At 56.5% G+C, this 10,000-nt stretch overlaps 1 protein-coding gene across 1 annotated transcript in view; it reads right to left on the bottom strand.

Annotated features, from left to right (window-relative positions):
* LOC116966773 (liprin-alpha-3-like) overlaps positions 1–10,000 on the bottom strand; it is a 33,969-nt gene that overhangs the window by 19,487 nt on the left and 4,482 nt on the right. The window contains exons 2-4 of the mRNA XM_033013113.1: positions 8,173–8,608; positions 2,561–2,662; positions 1,936–2,100 (exon numbers count right to left, since the gene is read on the bottom strand). Of these exons, the coding sequence (XP_032869004.1) occupies positions 1,936–2,100; positions 2,561–2,662; positions 8,173–8,406 (501 nt within the window). The 5' untranslated portion in view covers positions 8,407–8,608. The remainder of the gene's footprint in view (positions 1–1,935; positions 2,101–2,560; positions 2,663–8,172; positions 8,609–10,000) is intronic.

A 10,000-nucleotide genomic window follows, 5' to 3' on the forward strand; every position in this document is an offset into this window, starting at 1 on the left:
CCTCCCGTCCTCCGTGATAGGAGCAGAATTAGTCCATTCGGCCCATCAAGTCCACTCCAACATCCAATCATGGCTGATCTATCTCTCCCCCCTAACCCCATTCTCCTGCCTTTTCCCCATAACCCCCGACACCCGCACGAATCAAGAATCTATCTTAAAAATATCCATTGACTTGGCCTCCACAGCCGTCTGTGGCAAAGAATTCCACAGATTCACCACCCTCTTACTAAAGAAATCCCTCCTCATCTGCTTCCTAAAGAAATGTCCTTTAATTCTGAGGCTGTGACCTCTAGTCCTGGACTCTCCCACAAGTGGAAACATCGTCTCCACATCCACTATCTAAGTTTCAATGAAGTTCACCCCTCATCCTCCTAAACTCCAGCGAGTACAGGCCTCGTGCCATCAAACACTCAACATATGTTAACCCACTCATTGCTGGGATCATTCTAGTAAACCTCCTCTGGTCCCTCTCCAGAGCCAGCACATCCTTCCTCAGATACGGTGCAAACAAAATGCTCACAATATTCCAAATGTGGCCTCACAATCGCCTTAGCATGACATCCCTGTTTTTGTATTCTAGCCTTCTTGAAATAAATGCTAGCTTTGCGTTAGTCTTCCTTACCACCGATTCGACTTGCAAATTAACTTTTTAACTCCCAAATCCCCTTGTACCTCCGATTTCTGGAATCTCTCCACATTTAGAGTATAGTATTCGCCTTTATTCCTTCTACCAAAATGCATGACCACACTTTTCTGCACTATATTCCATCTGCCACTTCTCTGCCCACTCTCCCAACCTGTCCAAGTGTCTCTACGCTACCTGCCCCTCCACCTATTTCATATCTTCCAAAGTCTTCAATCCCCTCGTCTAAATCATTAATATACAACGTGAAGAGTAGCGGCCCCTGCACTGACCACTGTGGAACTCCACTGGTCACTGGCAGCCAACCAGAAAAAGCCCTTATTATTTCCACCCTTTGCCTTCTGCCATCCAGCCCTTTGATACCATGGGCTCGCGTGTGGCACCTTATCAAAGGCTTTCAGAAAATCTAAACAACATCTGTTGCCTCTCTTTTGTCTGTCCTCCTATTTACTTCTGCAATGAATTCCAGCAGATTTATCAAGCAAGACCTCCCCTTCATAAAGCCATACTGACTTTGGTCTACTTTATCAAGAACTTCTAAATACTCCGTAACCTCATCCTATATAATGGTCTCTAAAATCTTACCAACCACTGAAGTCAGACTATCCGGCCTATAGTTCCCACTATTCTGCTTTGCTCCCTTCTTGTACAGTGGGGTAATATTGGCAATCTTCCAATTGTCTGGAACCACTTCTGACTCGAGCGGTTCTTGAAATATCTCTAGAGTGCCTCCACAACTCTAAAGCCACCTCTTCCAGAACCCTAGGGTGCAGTCCATCTGGCCCAGGTGACTTATCCACCTTCAACCCTTTCAGCTTCCCAAGCACCTTCTCTTCAGTAACAGCCACTCCACTAACTTCCACCCCTGACTCTCTAGAATTTCAGGCACGTTGTTGGTGTCTTCCACTGTGAAGACTGATGCAAATAAGTCCTCTTTTATATTATTGGCTAGCTTACCTTCGTATTTCATCTTTTCTCCCCGTATTGCCTTTTTAATTACCCCCTGTTGTTCTTCAAAAGCTTCCCAATCCTGTCGTTTCCCACTAATCTTTGCAAAGTTCTCTTTTAGTTTTATGCTCTCCTTGACTTCCCTTGTCAGCCACGGTCGCCTCTATCTCCCCCTAGAATCTTTCTTCTGGGTAGAAAGGCGGGAGGGGTGATGGGGGGGGAGACGGGGGGGGGGGGGGGCAGGGGAATGATGTGTCGGGTAGAAGGCGGTGTGGGGAGATGGGGGGGGTGTGGAAGACGCAGCAGGGAGATGGGGTGAGGGGGGGGGAGAGTGGAGATGGCACCTTCTCGTCCAGAGCCTTGTGATGCTCGAAGAGTGACTTGAGGGCCTTGAGCACCTCGACCTCGCTGGAGACGCCGGCCGGAGACTGGGCTTGCCGCTTCACCACCGTCATCCGCAGAGACCGCTCATGCCGTGACACCAGGCACTCCAGGTGCTCCAGCAGCAGCTGCAGGCAACACCACAGCTAAACCAGGGCGCAGTAAAGCAGGACCGCAGTATCGCAGCATTGGCATGCAGTAACACAGTAATGCAGTAACAGCACAAGGGTGCAGTAACACAGTAATGCAGTAACAGCACAAGGGTGCAGCAACACAGTAATGCAAACAACCCTGATGCAGTAATGCAGTCACCCAGGATGCAGTAATGCAGCCTGGTACTAGGAGCACAGTCAGTGCAACGCTGCCCAATGGGGCCACCTGACATTGAGCAGAGCCAGGTCACGACCCCCACACTCTGGCCCCTCTGGCCTTTGGAACTCAGGACCCACCCACACCCCCTTCTCACTCCTCTTGCACCCTCTACCCACTTCACTCCACCTCACTCTCTTGCCTTCCCCGGGGAACTCCCCCTGACCCCGTGCTCTGACCACAGCCCACCCGAGTGGGCCGGGATGGTCATTCACTCACCCGCGTGTTGTTCCTCTCCGCTTTCAGCTCCGCGATCTCCTCCTCTCGCTCCAGCAGCTGCTCCCTACACAGGTTCAGCTCCTTGGTGAGGACAGCAAACTCCTGCAGAGCAGTGGGAACATGACAGTGGGAAGGTTACACCGAGACCACACAGATAGAGAGACCAGCGAGGTGGTGGCCACAGAGAGAGAGAGCCCAGCGAAGTGGTGGCCACACAGAGACTAGCGGGGCTGGGTTAGAGGGAGTGACCACACAGAGAGGTGGTAGTTACAGCAGGATCAACCAGAGGACAAGCTGACCACAGGGAGGTGAGGGGACAGTGGTGTAGGCAGGTACGATGGATATGGAGGGATATGGATCACGTTTAGGCAGCGATCAGTTCAACGGCATCGTGCTTTATATTACACCAGTGGAGACTAAAATCTCTGGATTTTCAGAAAGCCTTTGATCGGGTGTCACACGTGAGAGCCCACGGTATCAAAGGGCAGATACTAGCGTGGATAGCAGGTTGGCTGGATGGCAGAAGACCAAGAGTGGCAATAAAGGGGGCTTTATCTGGCTGGCTGCCAGTGACTAGTGGAGTTCCGCAGGGCTCGGTGATGGGGCCGCTACTCTTCACCTTGTATATTAATGATTTGGACGAGGGGATTGAAGGCCTTGTGGCCAAGTTTGTGGATAATATGAAAATAGGTGGAGGGGCAGGTAGTGTAGAGAAAGCAGGGACTCTGCAGAAGGACATTGGCATAGATTATTTTCTAAATATGAAGAGAATCCAGAAACCAGAGGTGCAAAGGGACTTGGGAGTGCTGGTGCAGGATTCCCAAAAAAGTTAATTTGCAAGTTGTAAGGTAGTAAGGAAGGGTAAACACAACGCTACAGTTTATGTCGCCCGAGAGCAGGGTGACCGTTTCCCGACTCCCGACCCTGACCTGGCTCTACCTTGGCAATGGCCGGGATCCCAGCTCCTGACCCCTCCATCCCTGGACACTGGACCCCAAACACCACACGCGAGGCCCACAGCACACGCGGGGCCCACAGCACACGCGGGGCCCACAGCACACGCGGGATCCACAGCACACGGGTCCCACAGCACACGGGTCCCACAGCACACCCGGGGCCCACAGCACACGCGGGATCCACAGCACACGGGTCCCACAGCACATGGTCCCACAGCACACGCGGGACCCACAGCACACGCGGGTCCCACACCACACGCGGGGCCCACAGCACGCGGGGCCCACAGCACACGGGTCCCACAGCACACACGGAGCACACAGCACACGCGGGGCCCACAGCACACGCGGGTCCCACACCACACGCGGGTCCTACACCACACGCTGGGCCCCAAACACACGTATGTATGTCCACATGTTGAATGTTGCTGCTCCGTGTGGGATCCTTTCACTCCAGGGAACATCAACAAGATCCAGGCCGTGCAAAACAGAGCAGCGAGGTTAATATCTACCAACAACAAGGGGCAGAGCTCAGTCTCCAGCAGGATAAAGGACCTTCAACTTCATCCACCTACTACTGTTCGCAAGTTCATCAGACTGACAACATTCCACAAGAATACCACTAATGATTTAAAGTGGAGGTCCACGTCCAGTTGACCCAAGTGTCCATAGACATGTCAATCAGAAGCTACCAGCCTGGAAATTAGTTCATTCCACACGGCACCTCATTAGCACTTTCTAACTGTTTTTTCTTCAAGACAGTAAGGGATTGGAATACCCTGCCAGCCAGCATCAGAGATGTCCAAACATCAACACATACAAAGACGCATCTCCTAAAGCATCTCCATCTCGACTGGCAAGTCCACCCCCATCATAGTGCTGAGTGCTGCTCTACCCAGAGCTTTTCAGCGTGTTACATCCAGATCCAGACCACACACAGGCCCCAAACACCACACATGGGCCCCAAACACCACACACAGGCCCCAAACACCACACATGGGCCCCAAACACCACACACAGGCCCCAAACACCACACATGGGCCCCAAACACCACACACAGGCCCCAAACACCACACACAGGCCCCAAACTCCACACACACGATTCCCCCACAACACGCGTTGCCCTCGCTGTTTCCCACACGCGTGGCGAGGGGGCAGTGCCGGCCCCCCTATCCTGCGGCACGTTTAGCAGCGACACTGCTGAGCTAACACCAGAGCCCCCCAGACTGGGCGGCCATCTGCACTATCAGCCGCAAGGCGGGAGGGGGGGGTGGGGGGAGTAACCCAGCGGGTCAGGCAGCATATCTGGAGAACATGGATAGGTGACGTTCAGGGAGGGACCGTTCTTCAGACTGATCCATGGATGGACAATGGTCTTCCTCTGTGCCACCAGCGCACCCTAGTGGATGGGAAAGTGGGATAACATAGAACGGGCGATCGCTGGTCAGCATGGACGCGGTGGGCCGAAGGGCCAGTTTCCACACTGTATCTCTAAACTAAACCCTGCTGTTCCTGATGAATCTCTGAGGATCAGAATCTCAGAATGTTATCCTCAATGTCTTGCCCACCCTGTGAGTTGAGCAAAGTGCCCCAAAATGCTTCGAGAAAATCTCCCAGAGAGTCGTGAACCAGGGGACATATGTTAAAGGTGCGAGGGGAAAGATTTAATTGTTACTTGAGGGGCAAATTGTGTTGTCGTAAAGGATATGGGTGCACGCCAAACACAGATAGGTGGGACTAATGTAGATGGGGCATGTTGACTGGCATGGCCAAGTTGGGCCGAATGGCCTGTTTCAATGGCCTATGTGATGCCAATTTCACTCTCCAGGTAGAGCTGCACTGACGTCTGTGCCAATGTTACCACACAAAGACGCCCTGGCACATGCTAAAGACAGCAGGACAGTTATCCCGGGCTCCTGGCCGCTGTCCGAGCCAAGGGATTAAATGCACACGTGCTCCACCCAGTGCCATATGCCAGCTGCCCTTTACTACACAACTCTGTCTTACAGAATATCTTTCAGCCTCAGACCAGTCTGGAATCTAAACAGCACCGAGGGCATTTTATGCTGAGTTATTCCTGAATATGCGTTCCAATGATGTGAGAATGTTCAGGCCTGGGATCAGTGTGGTTATTCCCACATTGCACCCATCCTCCTCGAGTCAAACAGGTGCCCACGTCTCAGAAACTGGAGGCCAGGACTCGCTGGTCCTGCCCCCACCCCACCCCCGCCATGGCCCCATGCCCCACGCACCCCCCACCCCTGCCCCATGTCCACACATCACACACCCCCCCCCCCCCCCCCAACACAGCACCGCGCGGACACTAACTTTACCCCCGCTGGGCTGAGAACTTGCACAATCTGTTGCACATTTTCACAAACCAGGTCAATATCAGGATACACAAGGATGTTTAACGGGCGATCGCTGGTCGGCGTGGAGGGGAGAGAACTCACGCCCGAGGCACCGCCACTCACCGCCAGTCACCGGGAGGGGATCCGTGGAGTGGCAGCGTGGGGTGACGGGGAGAAACAGGAAACCACCACAACAGCTGGACAAAATACAGATGTGCACATCCCTACAACAGCTGTACAAGACACAGATGTGTTCACCCCTACACCAGCTGAGCCCAGGGATAAACCCTGACCAGACCCCCCCCCCCCCCCAACAATGACGGCATTGCTGCCAAACCACTCTTACGCCAGGATCCAGCTTTAATATGCACAGCCTCGTCATCTCCACATCGTCACCTCCATCTGCCATCGCCTCACCCATCTGCTGAACTAATCCATTCCTCATCTCAGCACCTGCCCCCCCCCCCCCCACAGGGCTCACTGACACCCCACTTCACATGCAACACCCCCCTCCACACGCACCTCCCCCCCCAGCCACGCACCCCCTCTCCCCCACACAGGGCTCACTGATACCCCCCTCCACACGTACCCCACCCCCCTCCACACGCACCCCCTCCTTCCACACCCCCCACCCCACTCCACCCCCTCCAAACCCCCCACCCCCCCTCCACACCCCTACTCCCACCCCCTCCCCACACCCCTACTCCCACCCCACAGGGCTCACTGACACCCCACTTCACATGCAACACCCCCCTCCACACCCACCCCCCCTCCACACACCCCACCTCCCACACACCCCCACCCCCCTCCACACCCCTACCCACACCCCCACCCCCTTCCACACCCCTACTCCCACCCCCTCCCCACACCCCCCCACAGGGCTCACTGACACCCCACTACACAACCCTCACCCCCCTCCACATGCACCTCCCCCCCCCAGCCACGCACCCCCTCTCCCCCACACAGGGCTCACTGATACCCCCCTCCACACGCACCCCCTCCTTCCACCCCCCCCCCCCCCCCCCCCCCCCTCCACACCCCTACTCCCACCCCCCCCCCAGGGCTCACTGACACCCCACTCCACACGCAACCCCCCCTCCACACCCTCCACCCCCCACACCCTCCACCCCCCACCCCCTCCACACCCCCACCTGGCTCATTGCCACCCCATGTCTGGGTCTCACTGACCCTCATTCCCCCAGTCTCTGCAGCCCCCTCAACATTCCCCATCGACCTGTCACCGGCCCAGTGAGCAGCGATGGACAACCCACCCTCAACTGGAGCGCCCTCCATCCAAACAACACCAGCAAATCAAACGGCTGTTATGGGTCATGTATCATTGGCTTCTTCCATTCACAATCTATGTAACTGCTCGACTCAAACCCGGCCCAGAGTTAGAGATATCAACCTCTTTGGATTCCATCAAATGATCTCAACATCTTCAGCAAAGTTCCCCCCCCCCCTTGTCAACCCCCACTCCACCCCCCACTCCACCCCCTCCCCCTTGTCACCCCCCCACTCCACCCCCCCCCTTGTCACCCCACCCCACTCCACCCCCCACTCCACCCCCCCCCTTGTCACCCCCCCACTCCACCCCCCCCTTGTCACCCCCCCACTCCACCCCCCCCCCTTGTCACCCCACCCCACTCCACCCCCCCCCCTTGTCACCCCCCCACTCCCCACCCCACTCCACCCCCCCCCCCCCCTTGTCACCCCATCCCACTCCACCCCCTTGTCAGGAGAAGGGAGGTTGTGAGGCTGGATGTTGAGATGTTTCACTATGGAGGTAGTCACGGAACAGGGAACATGGATAGAGGGTGGGGGGTGAGAACACGGAGGTGAGAATGTTTCCATTCGCAGTTGTAAACCCAAGGGAGGTGTGGGCCAGATCACGGGACGTGAACACAGTGGTGAGGTGGAGGGGATTGGCAGTGATCTGTCTCTCTTCCCCGTGCCTTCCCACACCCCCCCCCCCTCTCTCCACCAGCGTTCCCCCCCTCTTCCCCAACCCCCCATGTCACCTGCCCCCCCTACCCCCACCCCCGGTGTCACCCCCCCCCCCACTCCCCACCACCGGTCCCCCCCACCCCCCGTGTCACCTGCCCCCCCTACCCCCACCCCCGGTGTCACCCCCCCACTCCCCACCACCGGTCCCCCCCACCCCCCGTGTCACCTGCCCCCCCTACCCCCACCCCCCGTGTCACCCCCCCCACTCCCCACCACCGGTCCCCCCCCTCTCCCCGTGTCACCCCCCCCCCCCCCCCCACTCCCCACCACCGGTCCCCTCCCCCATCCCCAGGCTCACTACCTGTGGCAGTGCGATGCTGAGCTGCCTCTGCAGTGACTCCTTCTCGTGTCCGAGCTGCCGAAGCCGTAGCTGAGCACCGGACAGACTGTCCTGTGTCTCTCGCAGACTCTCTAACAGCCTCTCCCGTTCATTCAGCATGTTGACCATCAGCTGCTCAAAGTTCCCATCGTCCGCACCGTACTGCGAGCCGCGGCGGTTATCCTCGTTAATGGTCGGCATCACCTCGCACATCATCTTGTCCCCGTCACACCATCGGCAACCTCCTGCAACAGACGGTGTTTACCGGGGGCCAGGACCACCAGAGTTACACGGTGACCACGGTGATGGCCGGAGATGACCGGAGATGGACAGCAGCTCCAGGAATCTCCAGGGGACGGGCAGACAGACACCGGCAGTGGGCGGCTGGTGGGCGATGGTCAGGCCGGGCGGAGGGAGGCTGCGGACAGAATCACAGAGCATTAACCAGTGTCTCTCCATTATCACAGTGGGACTTAGCCCTCTCCCACAAGGGAAATATATTCCACCCCCCACCCTTCCCCTCACAAAGCTGGGATCTATATTCCTCCCCTAGAAATGCTGAGAGAACAGCAGAGGCAATATATGGGCTCTCTATCTGCCCCCTGCCCCCTGAACCCTTACCCCTGCCCCACTGCCCTTTGCCCCCCGACCTCTGCCCTCCTGGCCAGAGGTCATTGGAGCGGCCGTCTCACAGGGACGTGTATGTTTGTCCCGACTGCCCAGGACAATGCGACTAATCATTCTCACCGGTCTCTGTGTGAACCTGAAACTGAATGAATGATTGTCAGTAGATCCTGGTTATGTCTAGTTCATCGAATGTCAACGACTGAACACACATCCCACACGCATCCCACACACAGTCCACACATCCCACACGCATCTTACACGCATCCCACACACATCCCACACGCATCCCACACACATCCCACATACAGTCCACACACAGTCCACACATCCCACACGCATCCCACACACAGTCCACACATCCCACATGCAGTCCACACGCATCCCACACACATCCCACACACATCCCACACACAGTCCACACACAGTCCACACATCCCACACACAGTCCACACACATCCACACACGTCTCCCACACATCCCACACACAGTCCACACGCGTCCCACACGCATCCCACACACAGTCCACACGCGTCCCACACGCATCCCACACACAGTCCACACGCATCCCACACACATCCCACACGCATCCCACACACATCCCACACACAGTCCACACGCGTCCCACACGCATCCCACACAGTCCACACACATCCCACACACAGTCCACACACATCCCACACACAGTCCACACACATCCCACACACAGTCCACACGCATCCCACACGCATCCCACACACAGTCCACGCATCCCACACACACCCACACGCGTCCCACACGCATCCCACACACATCCCACACACGTCTCCCACACATCCCACACAGTCCACACACAGTCCACACGCGTCCCACACGCATCCCACACACAGTCCACACACATCCCACACACACCCACATGTGTCCTACACGCGTCCCACACGCATCCCACACACATCTCACACACAGTCCACAACTCAAACCCACACGTGGAGGACACAGAATCTCCCTTGGTTATACAAATCCCACAACTTACTCCAATCCTAATCACCAGTAGCCCACAGCATGGCACACTCCACCCTAGACTCAACCACCCACACCATCATCCCTGACCACAAGCAGATGGAATATAGTCTAGCCTCAACTCTGCAGAGTCCAGACCAGGGGCCGTACAGGTTTGGCCTCCTTGTTTAAAGTGTCTTTACATTAT

Source organism: Amblyraja radiata, chromosome 38 (assembly GCF_010909765.2).
Source record: "Amblyraja radiata isolate CabotCenter1 chromosome 38, sAmbRad1.1.pri, whole genome shotgun sequence".
NCBI classification, from domain to species: Eukaryota; Metazoa; Chordata; class Chondrichthyes; order Rajiformes; family Rajidae; genus Amblyraja; species Amblyraja radiata.